The following is a 13498-nucleotide window of genomic DNA, read 5'->3' as shown; positions in this document are numbered from 1 at the left end:
AATGGCCCTGTTTTTTCTGTAATGGCCCTGTTTTTCTGTAATGGCCCTGTATTAATGCCCAGTTTGTCTGTATTTAGCCGTGTTAGGGTTTTTAATAAAGTGAATAAAACTAAGTTGTAAAGAGTATAATACCTTTTTGTATTTTATTTAATTTAGTAACCAGCAACCAACATTAAAGAACCATATAAAGGGATCACTGTTCATCCTGTTTTTAACACATATCTCTTTCAACTTAATATCTTGAATATTTGGTATATTTAAAGCTTTATTATGGTGAAGTACAAATTATTTTGTTCAAACTAAACTGTTATTAAAAGAGTAAGACAGTACATCAAGTTAGCAGCAACACATACACTTTTGTTCAGTTGGTTAATAAATGTATTAAGAAATGGGTGTTTTTATAATGGCCCTGTTATATGTCCTCGGTCAGTAATAATGGCCTCGGATGTCTGTAATAGCCCTCGGCGTTGCCTCGGGCCATTACAGACTTCCTCAACCATTATTACAGACCTTATACATATAACAGGACCATTATAAAAACACCCATTCATTAATACTATAATTCAGCTTCACAGCGAATATTTTCGATTTACTAGCAGGAATCAATATATTATATTCAAATGACGTGGATTTTAGCAATTATAAGAAACCATACAACCTAAAAAATGGGGAAAACCATACCTTGTAGTTAGCTTTAAAGGGTCCTGACTTGACAGGATGTAAAAGAAATTAAAAAAAATAAACCTGCAGTCTAATTCATGACAAAAAATAAACCTGAAGTCTGATTTATGACAAAAAAAATAAACGAAAAACCTATATATTGAATAAACTCATCATAGATACCAGGATTGATATCTAATATTTACGCCAGACGCGCGTTTCGTCTACAAAAGACTCATCAGTGACGCTCGAATCAAAATAACAGACATCAACAAACTGTAATGGATTACATGCTCTTGACTTCGGACATGCAGATACAGCATGTGGCGGAGTTGAACATGTATTATATCTGCCCTCAGCTGGTATAAAAAAAATACACGAAGACCAAAAGCATAAAACTACGGAAGCGTATAAGCGCCACACATTTTTTTTTTATTTTTTCTTCCTATGTTTGCGTTATAACGCAAACCTTTGATATATATATATAACGCAAACCTTTGCGATATAACGCAAACCTTATAACGCAAACCTTTGCGTTTGAACGCAAACCTTTGCGATATAACGCAAACCTTTTCCGTTATAACGCAAACATTTGCGTTGTAACGCCAACCTTTTGCGTTTAACTCAAACCTTTGCGTTAAACGCAAATATTTGCGTTAAAACGCAATCCTTTGCGATATAACGCAAACCTTTGCGTTATAACGCAAACATTTGTTTTATCTCATTTCTTATTCAAGATCCAAAGGAAACCGTAGTTATTAATGGAGGAGGCTGTATATATTAAAATTTGTCACCTTTGTAGTAATTGCAAAGTAAAATGCTTGAATAATTAGATCATATCAATGACTAGTAATGAGCAGAATAATATAAGAACATGTGGTATGAGTGCCAATAAGAAAACTCTCCATCTAAGTACTATTCGTAAAAGTAAACCATCATAGGCCGAATTACGTCTTCAACAAGGAGCATTGGCTCACACTGAACAACAAACTATAAAGGTCCCCAAAAACGATATCCATGTTTCTACTAGTATATATATTACAAAGAAAATTGAGTAAATTGAGGTTATACCTAAGAAAAAAATCAACCCTGGTAATATAGCTATAACCGAATATAAATATACTTCCAAAGTAAGCTCTCGTTTGAGAACTGTGTAAAGTAGGTTAGATTCAAACAAGCTACCCTTTGGCAATAAATGTATAGAATGAAGATGTTTTATTAATAAAATTATGTTCTCTCTATTCAAACTGCTACCCAAGCATCTTAAAAATACTTCATTATATTGAAATGAAAATTCAATGACTTTCTATCAAAGAATCTTGATCATATTCTGAGATTTAAAAAAAAATGTTTCCTTATTAATAATTCATTTTAAAGCAGAAAGATCATTTTGTCTATTTGACTTGGAGGTTGGTTTCACAATTGTATGACATTATTTTTGATCTTTCAATTTTAATATGACTATATACTAAACTATATCTATTTTCTTGTTAAATTATATACTTTTCTGATGCACAAATCAGTCTTAATTTATGTATAATTGCACTTCAATTATTCCATTATTCCTATGCATATTTATTATAATGATTTGGCCTTGTATGTAAGTTTCTTTTTTTTATCTACTAGTAAATCACATCTGAAATGAATGACAGACGGACATATATACAAAACTTAATGAATAATTGAAATCAAGATATTTGCGTTATAACGCAAATGTTTGCGTTATATCGCAAAGGTTTGCGTTGTAACGCAAATGTTTGCGTTATAACGCAAAGGTTTGCGTTATAACGCAAAGGTTTGCGTTAAAACGCAAAAGGTTTGCGTTATAACGCAAATGTAGATTTACTAGTAGATAAAAAAAGAATAAAATTGAGAAAGGAAATGGTGAATATGTCAAAGCGACAACCACCCGACCATAGAGCAAACAACAGCCGAAGGCAACCAATGGGTCTTCAATGTAACGAGAATTCCCGCACCCGTAGGTGTCCTTCAGCTGGCCCCTAAAATATGCATAATAGTACAGTGATAATGGACGTCATACTAAACTCCGAATTATACACAAGAAACTAAAATTTAAAATCATACAAGACTAACAAAGGCCAGAGGCTCCTGACTTGGGACAGGCGCAAAATTGCGGCGGGGTTAAACATGTTTATGAGATCTCAACCCTCCCCCTATACCTCTAGCCAATGTAGAAAAGTAAAAGAATAACAATACGCACATTAAAATTCAGTTCAAGAGAAGTCCGAGTCTGATGTCAAAAGATGTAACAAAAGAAAATAAATAAAATGACAATAATACATAAATAACAACAGACTACTAGCAGTTAACTGACATGCCAGCTCCAGACCTCAATTAAACTGATTGAAAGATTATATCTTCATCATATGAATATCAGGTACAATCCCTCCCGTTAGGGGTTTAGTATCATACTATCATAAAATATATGAGAAGAACATAACCCGTGTCATGCCAACAACTGTTTTTTTAGAAATAAATGTGTTTAGTTCCGATGCAAAGACCCTATCAGTGAATCAATGTTAAAGCCAAAATATGCAATCTTTAATGACCTGACAACAGTATCGTAACTATATCCCCTTTTAATAAGTCTATTTAAAGGTTTTGTTAGTTTCTGAGGAGAATACTGACATTTTTGTGCTTTATAAAGAATATTTCCATAAAATTTTGGATGTGAAATACCTGAACGTATAAGATGTCTGCATGTTGAGTTATATTTACGAATTATTTCCTTATACCGGTGATAAAATTTAGTAAATGTTTTGACCAGTTTGTGATATCGAAAACCCTGGTGTAATAATTTTTCAGTAATACATAAATTTCTCTCGCTAAAATCTAATACATTGTTACATACACGAGCGAATCGTACAAGTTGAGATATATAAACACCATAAGATGGTGACAAGGGAACGTCACCATCTAAAAATGGATAATTAACAATAGGAAATGAAAAATCATCTCTTTTATCATAAATTTTTGTATTAAGCTTCCCGTTTATGATATAGATATACATACAAAACTTAATGAATAATTGAAATCAAGATATTTGCGTTATAACGCAAATGTTTGCGTTATATCGCAAAGGTTTGCGTTATAACGCAAAAGGTTTGCGTTGTAACGCAAATGTTTGCGTTGTAACGCAAAAGTTTGCGTTATAACGCAAATGTCTGCGTTATAACGCAAAAGGTTTGCGTTATATGACGCAAATGTTTGCGTTATGACGCAAATGTTTGTGTTACATGTATAACGCAAAGGTTTGCGTTGTAACTCAAAGGTTTGCGTTACAACGCAAACATAGGAAGAAAAATAAAAAAAAAAATGTGTGGCGCTAATACGCTTCCGTAGATTTGTGCATCAGAAAAGTATATAATTTAACAAGAAAATAGATATAGTTTAGTATATAGTCATATTAAAATTGAAAGATCAAAAATAATGTCATACAATTGTAAAACCAACCTCCAAGTCAAATAGACAAAATGATCTTTCTGCTTTAAAATGAATTATTAATAAGGAAACATTTTTTTTTAAATCTCAGAATATGATCAAGATTCTTTGATAGAAAGTCATTGAATTTTCATTTCAATGTAATGAAGTATTTTTTAGATGCTTGGGTAGCAATTTGAATAGAGAGAACATAATTTTATTAATAAAACCTTCATTCTATACATTTATTGCCAAAGGGTAGCTTGCTTGAATCTAACCTACTTTACATAGTTCTCAAACGAGAGCTTACTTTGGAAGTATATTTATATTCGGTTATAGCTATATTACCAGGGTTGATTTTTTTCTTAGGTATAACCTCAATTTACTCAATTTTCTTTGTAATATATATACTAGTAGAAACATGGATATCGTTTTTTGGGACCTTTATAGTTTGTTGTTCAGTGTGAGCCAATGCTCCGTGTTGAAGACCGTAATTCGGCCTATGATGGTTTACTTTTACGAATAGTGACTTAGATGGAGAGTTTTCTTATTGGCACTCATACCACATGTTCTTATATTATTCTGCTCATTATTAGTCATTGATATGATCTAATTATTCAAGCATTTTACTTTGCAATTACTACAAAGGTGACAAATTTTAATAAATACAGCCTCCTCCATTAATAACTACGGTTTCCTTTGGATCTTGAATAAGAAATAAGATAAAACAAATGTTTGCGTTAAACGCAAAGGTTTGCGTTATATCGCAAAGGTTTGAGTTAGAACGCAAAGGTTTGCATTACAACGCGAACATAGGAAGAAAAATAAAAAAAAAATGTGTGGCGCTAATGCGCTTCCGTATAAAACACCAATCTATGAGTACAGTTACTGAAAGTAAAATCAAAATTCAAATTCTATTTTTCGAGAAATCAGTAGGGTGCTTGATTAAGTATTTCTAACGACAGTGTTCCTTCGGTCATTTTAACCAGCAACAAAACTTGACAGATTTGTTGTAACTAATGATACAGTATCAGATGAAACTATCGTGTTTGATAACTTGTGTTTATTCTTAATTCTAGGGAACATTTGAAGGTTGATGTGTTATTTGCATGTTTGATACAAAATTTATTAGAAAAGGGAATTTATATGTTTTTATTCAAATTACATTTAACAATTTTTAAAGGATACACATTATATTTTCCAAAGATTAACAGTTTTATCATTAAAATACATCCTTTGAATTTTAAGGCATTCGAGGGACAGATATTTGATCAAATGTATAAAGCATGCAAGGAAGACACCCTCTGGGAAAATACATTTGTTCAATTTGAATATATAACATAACAAAAAGTTATCATAGATATGTTGATAATGTTCCTTTTTTCTAGAAGTTTTTGCCTGTGAAGTTCTGAAATAAAAAAAATACGACTTATCATTATAAGAAAAAAATCACAACTGAAAGCTATTCATACAAATTAAATCAATAACAAGTATATATCCATATTTTATGCAGTGAGATTGTCTGGAAAACTGTAACGATATTTGTTTGTTTTGTTTTCTTTGCCTTTTATAGCCGAGTGGTATGAACCATTTGTTTTATACTATAGAAGGAGATCGATTAATGTTTGCTTTATTGTGCTGATGCAGCATAAAGCATACACTTATTATCCATCTGAAGTATTAAACAGTTGCAAATATAACTCAGCATCTGCTTTCATAATGTTCAGTCGAGAGTGCTTGAGATTTAGCAACTAGTGCTGCTCAGACCAATTGCAGCGATCTTGAACTTTCATCAAAGCGTGAGCTTTTGCTACGAGCCGAAATGCCTCTCGGTAACTTTGAAACAAAGAACAACACCGTTTCTTTGCTTTTTACTGTTCTAAAATACGAGATAGGGATGTGTGCATTTTATATTTCTATTCGATAGGATAAAGAAAGGTAACTCTTTAACAAACATTGGAATTTATAATGTTACTAGAACACACCCGCGAAATCGCGGGCATATACAGCTTGTGAACTGTTGTAGGATTATTTTTTTGTAAAAGAAATTATGTATGGAGAATTTCAGAAAAGGTATCAAAAGCCCTCTCCCTTTTTTCCAAAGTCTAATATTTGTTTCCTTTCTGTTAAGGGGGCTCGCGGGTCTAAATTGATTTTTTTAATTTTATATAAGATATCGCTATATTTTTCTATAAATGAACTTTATCTTATACTTGATAGAAAAATAAAATTAAAAAAATGGGGTCACCGTTCATTTACGCTCATAAACTGCCTTCGAACGAAGCATACATTTTTGTAAAGGTACCTTTTTTCTGTTGAACTAATAGGAGAAATAGAGGTAATATCGAAATAAAAAAAAGAAAATAATTACAGAAATCGCTCACATTTTACAATAGTTTAGTTAAAGTATAGCTTAATTGAAAAAAAATATATAGGTAACCGATGAGTTAAAAAAGATATTTAAATTCTAATGCCAAAAAATGTCATTTTTGTACCAAAAGGAGATAATTTGGAGCGTTTTCAATGATATCTACATTTAAAAATTCATCTGGGGCCAACACGAATTTAATTTTTTTTAAATTATTATTTTACCATATGATAAAATACCAACTACTAAAGGTAAAATAAAATTTGTAATGAAAAATAAAAATTTTTATTCCATCGAGTCTCCTTAAATTCAATTATTTTCGTGTTTCTGGCCTCGGACCAAATTATTCTTCTCCTTTGCTACAATGCATCTTTTGTTAAAAGTCAAATTAAATTACTAATTTGCACCGCTTCAAACATGAAACAAATGTAACTGCTTATATGTATAGACCATTATTAGTCTAAAAAAAATATGCTTCCAGGACAATCTATCAGTGCTTTTTCTTTTGAGAGCCTTGTTAACATGGTAGGATATGAATCTTGTATAAATGACTAAGACCGACTAAGGCTAATTTGAGGGGTGGTCGGAGGGGTCTTGATCCCGAAATCTCGAGATGCAGAATTTAAAGAAATTCATATCCCGAAATCGAAAAATATATTCCCGTAAGGATCAACCCCCAAATCCCGAGCTTAAAAATACCCGATCTCGACGTCCCGAAAAAGTCATCCCTACTTTCATTTTTGCCAAATCACTACTTTGTCACTTTCAACAATTAATTTGTATGCCCCATGTATGGGCATTATGTTTTCTAGTCTGTGTATCCGTGCGTTCGTTCGTTCGTTCTTTGTACCGTCCGTCTGTCCCGCTTCAGGTTAAAGTTTTTCATCGGGGTAGTTTTTGATGAAGACTAGAAACTTGCGTGTACTATGGACACATTCTTGTTTCCACATGTTATACTTATTTTAATATATATGCAACTGGTATGACCCCTTAAATGGTAAACATTTCAAAGAAAACAGTAGACAGAATACAGAGAGTCTCTGTATATTTAAGTAGTATAATCATAGTTTACATGTAGAAAAACGCTAAAAATTATTGTCCACTCTCAGGAGGTATAATAGTTGTGGTTCTTGCGATCTAAACACCATGATATGGAGAACGCTCTGATTGGCTTATTTATTTTTCATTTTTGTTATCTATCATACGGCCCGAGACCACAATTAATTCCTCTATTAGTTCTTTATAACGTTTTGTCTCATAAAAAAAAATTGAACTGTTCTTTTTGGCAGATCTTTTGTGTGTGTAATGTACAGTACAAGTCCAAAAATATGTCCAAGTTTCAGAAACATTGCATGTTTACAACTTACAAATTTAGCCAATACACATCCATACCCCTATGGACAAGTCAAGAGATGTTCCGAAAACTGTAAATATCACCTTTTTGCACCTGACCTAATCACTCTTTCCATATCAAAATCAGTTAAAATAAAACATCTAAAAAATTATTTCACCTCTCTTCTTTCATTTCCACCTTATAAAAGCTAAGAAATGTTTGAGAAAAGGAAAGACAAAAAATTAAGAAGAAATACACTTAAATTAAAGGGAACTATATTCGTGAACAACGAAAAGCGGGGTCATTAATTGTGGTCTTGGGCCATACAATTGGTTGTACTTGTGCATGTCGACGTCTCAAACCGGAAATCTTATCTATGACTAAAAGTCAGTCTTATGACGGAATCAATATCGGACTCTTTTTTGTCGTTTTTCTTCAAAAATAACCCAATCTGAATAATCGTAAGAATGTATGATATGTGCGACTATGCATGTTACCTATAGAACACAGAGGCATGATGATTAATTTATCGTGGAAGGAACACACAAAATAAGGTCTTCTCGTTTAATAGTATAGATACGGAGTTTTATTGTTTCGATAGTGAATTGGGCGTTTCATCTAATTCCTAAACTAGTCTGTACATTTTTTTTTACCGAGGACAATACTTATTTACTTATCTTACTGTCTTATAAACTGTCACTAAAGTTTTTATTTAAAACCCTGTCTATAAATACCTGGCCTATACCCCTTTCCCCCACATCGTTCCCGATCCTACAACAAAGAATATCTTAAATATTATGTATATTTATATATGCATACTAACGAACTTAGAAAACATCGAGAATATACGATTAAATACGATTTCTTTTTTAAATCGCTTTTGTGTCGTAGTAGAAAACTATATTTTCAATCTTATAACGTTTTCTATTCATTATAATTTTACAAAAACTGAAAATGAAGGGAATATTGAAATTTACAAGTTCAATTACATCAAGATGATTAGCGACATATTTGATAGGATGAACCGCGTCAAACATATCCCTGTTCATGATATTTGTAAGGATACTTGATTCGATATTTATAATGCATAAAAAAGTATTCCATGTTGAGAAATACCCTCTTTCACTAGCATGTCGTATAAATATAATGAAAGAAAATAAAGTCAAAATACAGTCGATCGGTCTAATTAAAAACAACGTATAAAATAAGACCAACTGATCGTTTTAAAACCGGATTAAACTAACGGAAAATTGAGTTTTAATGTGATTAAAAAATGTTTTATTTCTCGTACATGTATCGTCTATTTTAAAAATGTAAAGCATATAGGATAGGTTAAGCGTAAATTTCAACTTCCGTTTTAAATGTTAGGATTAAAAAGAAAAAAAAATAATGTAAAGTTAACTATAAGTTTTATTTTTAATCTTATTCAAACAATAACAAATTACATATGCAATAGAGAATTCAAGCTCTAGTTTCAGATAGGAATGTACAGAATACCAGACATACATTTCAATGTACCTTACATCTTAACGTCGTTTAACAAGGTAGGAGAACAGCTGAGTGTTTCACCTTTTCTTGATTCTTTATCATAACATTTTACAACTTTTGTTGCCTATCAGGTTGTCAAGTATTTAAAAGGAAGGGGAGACAAATATATTTTGTCGAAAAATAACACAAATGAGGATGTTGATTTTTTAAATCCTATGAAAATGATAGTCTACAATTTACTTGATGGGATGAACTGCAAACAAATACCCCTTTCTATGATATGTGTATGAACACATAATTTCGATATATGAGATGCATAAATAAGAATCATATGTTGAGGAGTTCATCTCTCACAAGCATGTCGCATAAAACACAATGAAAGCTTTATCATCTTGTCTATACGTGATTAGATCACCAATAGTTTAAACATATTTTATAGTGGATTGGGAAACAAGTTTTGCAACTTGTATTAATCCCTTTCCACTTTGCGGGTGCGCGAGTGCTGCTTTGTAGCGGCATTGGCCTACTCTTTTTCGAAATCTACAAGGGTGTCTTTAACATGCAAGAGATATGGCTCTCTCTTAAGACGTGTCAGCCATTTATCGTCCCCTTCCGACGGACTATCATCGTTTCCTCAAGATCATTCTCGCAGATGGTGTCATGGGAGAGCCGAAAATTGAGTTCCTGAAATTTCATCCCAAATGGGAATCGAACCAGGAACCTTTGTGTTAGTAGTACGATGCACTAACCACTACACCACCAATGCACACACTCCAATTCAAAACATAATAGAATCCCTTCCCTGACGTAAATCGTGATTTTGGAGTAATCGTTTACTTCAACTAACCAAAATATTTGCAGAAATCGGATACTTTTATTGAAAGAGAAATATATTAATACCTTTGATCCAAAATTTACTGGTCAATGAGCTTGCTTTTAAAATTAAATTTTAATGAGGCCCCTCATGGGGGGGTCCTAGTAATCACATAATCACCATTTTTTTGCCAATATAATCACATAATCATTAAATATCTGCTTATCTTTAGTAATCAAATAATCATAAACTAAAAATACAGTCCTAGGTAATCAAATAATCATGAAATATTTGGCTTAATAATCAAATAATCATTAAAAAAAACGGCCAAGTAATCACATAATCAAAAACCCCATGAGGGCCCTCTTTAATGCAGTGGCGGATGCAGGAATTTTCGAAAGGGGGGTGCTAGCCCAGGGCAAAGGGGGGGTGCAAAACATATGTCCCGATTCAAATGCATTGATCGGCCAAAATAAAGGGGGGGTGCGCACCCCCGGAACCCCCCCCCCCCCTCTGGATCCGCCACTGTAATGCACTCCATAATGTATACTATCGACATTATATTTACATTCACTTGTCTTTATATATATATATTTGGTGATATACTCTTAGCATAATAATTATCGTCCTTTACATACAATTTCTTAGTTTTGAACACATGCATATGATATATAATATTTCTTGTGAGGGTAAAAACTCGTTCCCCTCCCCTTTTCATTCTTTTCCGTTTCATATCTATTTATATCATCTATTTCAGTTTCATTGTATAGTAGCCTTTTAGTGCTGCAAGTCAACAACCATCATGTAACCGTCTCAGCTTGAAGTAACTACATGTATACTATTGTTACTCCATGTTATATAGCAATTCAATGGCAATTAAATTTTCATTGACTGGGTTTTACCAATTACAGTTAGAAATGACAACCTTGACCTTGCAAATGTATTTATTTAAATACTGTATTGTACATATTAAATCTCCAATATATTTTGTGTCGACACAACATATCATAATTAAAATAGTTTATAGTATATGAAAATCAAATCATTGAATATTGTTTTAAAAATTTAGTTTGGACAACTGGCTCATGGAAATTTCTTTTAATTTTGTAAATTGCAATTGTGACTTTGGTGAATTTCGTTTAAATATTGTACATGCATATAGGTATTTAAATAAATAAGGTCAGCTTAACATATTTAAGCAATGTTGTTTTCACATATAATATTTATAAATCTTTTTAAACTTAAAGTCCCCTAGGGATGACATGATCCGGAAATAATATACATTTGTTTTTATTTTTTGATTTGTGCCAATTCAGATCGAACCTAGACGACATAGTATATATCTAACTTGCAGCACCCGGAGTCAATGTACGATAAAAAGTACTTACGAAGTGAATAAGTACATCTGACGCAGTCAGTTAGTACTACAGACGTGATTGCTATTGGATAGGATTGTAAGATAAATGGCTTGTTACAGAAAATTCCGCGGGTTATGTACTGTGTGGTGTTCTGTTGAAATACTATTATTCTCTGGAATTATTTACGGATGGAGTTCTCTCGTATTTATATTTACAAACGAAGGATTTTATGCAGATCTCTGTAAGATAAATCAATTGATTACTGATGTTAAAATTAACTTCACGCATGGAGAGAATGTATCAAGCATTTATAGTGGTGACTATAGTAACAATATAACACTCTTTGATTCTAATGATGAAGAATATAAAGATTGCACAGAACAAGAGAGTCGACTTGGGCTCTTTTTTTCCATTGGTGTTGGTTTTACATGGGCAGGAATGGCTATTCTCGGACCAATGACAAAGGCACTTGGAACGCGTATTACACGGATTGTAATTTTGTAAGATATGTTGGTTAAGATGATTTTATGTCTTTTTTTCTACCTATAAGCTTTATACATGACATTAAAATCCGTGCCTTCTCGTACAAATGTGGAAACCTTTATTCGTGCATGCATATATAGAAACTTATTAAGCTCGCCATACGCTTCCTTTTATACATGAAAACGATAAATTTATTCTTTTGATAGTTGTCCCTTCCTAAATCATGAATTTTTTTTTTTTTTAAAAGAAATGAACATGAAAATCATAGCTGTTTTTTTTTTACCCCCCTTTTTTTAAAAAAAAAATGATGATAAAAGAATGTAAATCAAAAGGTGTTAACTATTCATGTCATGGCCATGCAGGGCATTGAAAAACATACTATTGAAAACTGCTGATGCAAAAAAAAAATGTTGACTAGGAAAGCTGTCCTAGTTATCGACCAGTTTTACTATAACATAGATTCATGTTTTTTGTAGGTTGGTATACGAGATTGGACTCTTTTGTCTTGCATTTACAACAACAGGTAGTTCTATATTTTTATCTTTTGAACATTTCAATGCATAGTTTCCCTCTATTTTTACTTAGCCATAATTCTATTGTCACGCATATTTTAGATATTTTCCAATTAGATGTGTGTACTTTTATCAACAGTAGACACTGAAACTGGACTTTTTAAGGAAGCCTCCTCATACCTTACTGCATTGCAGTACCGTCAAATAAATTTTCACGAATATTATACCAACTAAAAACGAGTGCAACTTAATTAAAATTAAGGAGGCTTCAGTAAGATGATATTGAGTTAGGATTACAATATATATTGTATACGTCAAAATAGTATTTGAATTATTGGTGAAATACAGACTATACTGTTTACCGTTGATCTCAATTTTCGAAAAAAAAGTTTATTTAAGCTTAATACTTTGGTCGTTGAATGCGACCTCGTTTTTTTTATGTAGGTTTAGTACTAAATTAATGTACATATACGAGTATATATAGTATGTACACAAAAATGAACAGACATATAATATTTCAGAGGTGTATTTGAGAATAGTACTTGTTGTCTGACAGTAAAATTTCCCAGGTCATCGAGAGTTGAGAATATTATTTGTTCTCAAGAAAAGTATTTTTCGAAAGTTCACCTTCATACATTATTATCTAATCACATCGAATGTTTTAATCAAATGTATTATACATAAAACTGTGGAAATAAAACGTTCACCTTTTATTATTAGATAATTTATGTAATTAGGAACTGTGTTGCTTTTTAATGGTGGGTTAATATGCATACATACATACATGAGCATGTTGTCTCTTATCAAGGTCATTACGTATTTTGTAGATTGTTGCATGCTTCTGACATGTCTGAATAATGCATCGTCATCAATTAAATTTCCGGTCGTACCAAAAGTTAATACACGACGAAGTGCAGACGCACTCAAACTTTGTATGTCATTGACTTTAAAATGCAGATATAGAAAGACCAAATGGTTCTGGCGGGGGAAAATTTACTCGCGAGGGTATTTTATTTAATACCAGGGCATATAAGTAATTGG

General features: G+C 32.1%; 1 protein-coding gene across 2 annotated transcripts in view; it reads left to right on the top strand.

Annotated features, from left to right (window-relative positions):
• The window catches only part of LOC143068440 (equilibrative nucleobase transporter 1-like), a 31324-nt gene that overhangs the window by 700 nt on the left and 17126 nt on the right, over positions 1–13498 (top strand). Inside the window, exons 2-3 of one of the 2 annotated variants that reach the window (XM_076242522.1) lie at positions 11421–11962; positions 12422–12468. In XM_076242522.1, the coding sequence (XP_076098637.1) occupies positions 11568–11962; positions 12422–12468 (442 nt within the window). In that variant the 5' untranslated portion in view covers positions 11421–11567. Of the gene's footprint in view, positions 1–11052; positions 11963–12421; positions 12469–13498 lie in introns of those variants that run through there. The other variant, XM_076242512.1, reaches the window with a different exon arrangement.

Source organism: Mytilus galloprovincialis, chromosome 1 (genome assembly GCF_965363235.1).
Source record: "Mytilus galloprovincialis chromosome 1, xbMytGall1.hap1.1, whole genome shotgun sequence".
Lineage (NCBI taxonomy): Eukaryota > Metazoa > Mollusca > Bivalvia > Mytilida > Mytilidae > Mytilus > Mytilus galloprovincialis.
The sequence above is the reverse complement of the archived record's forward strand: the minus strand, read 5'-3'. Positions and strand labels throughout refer to the sequence as shown.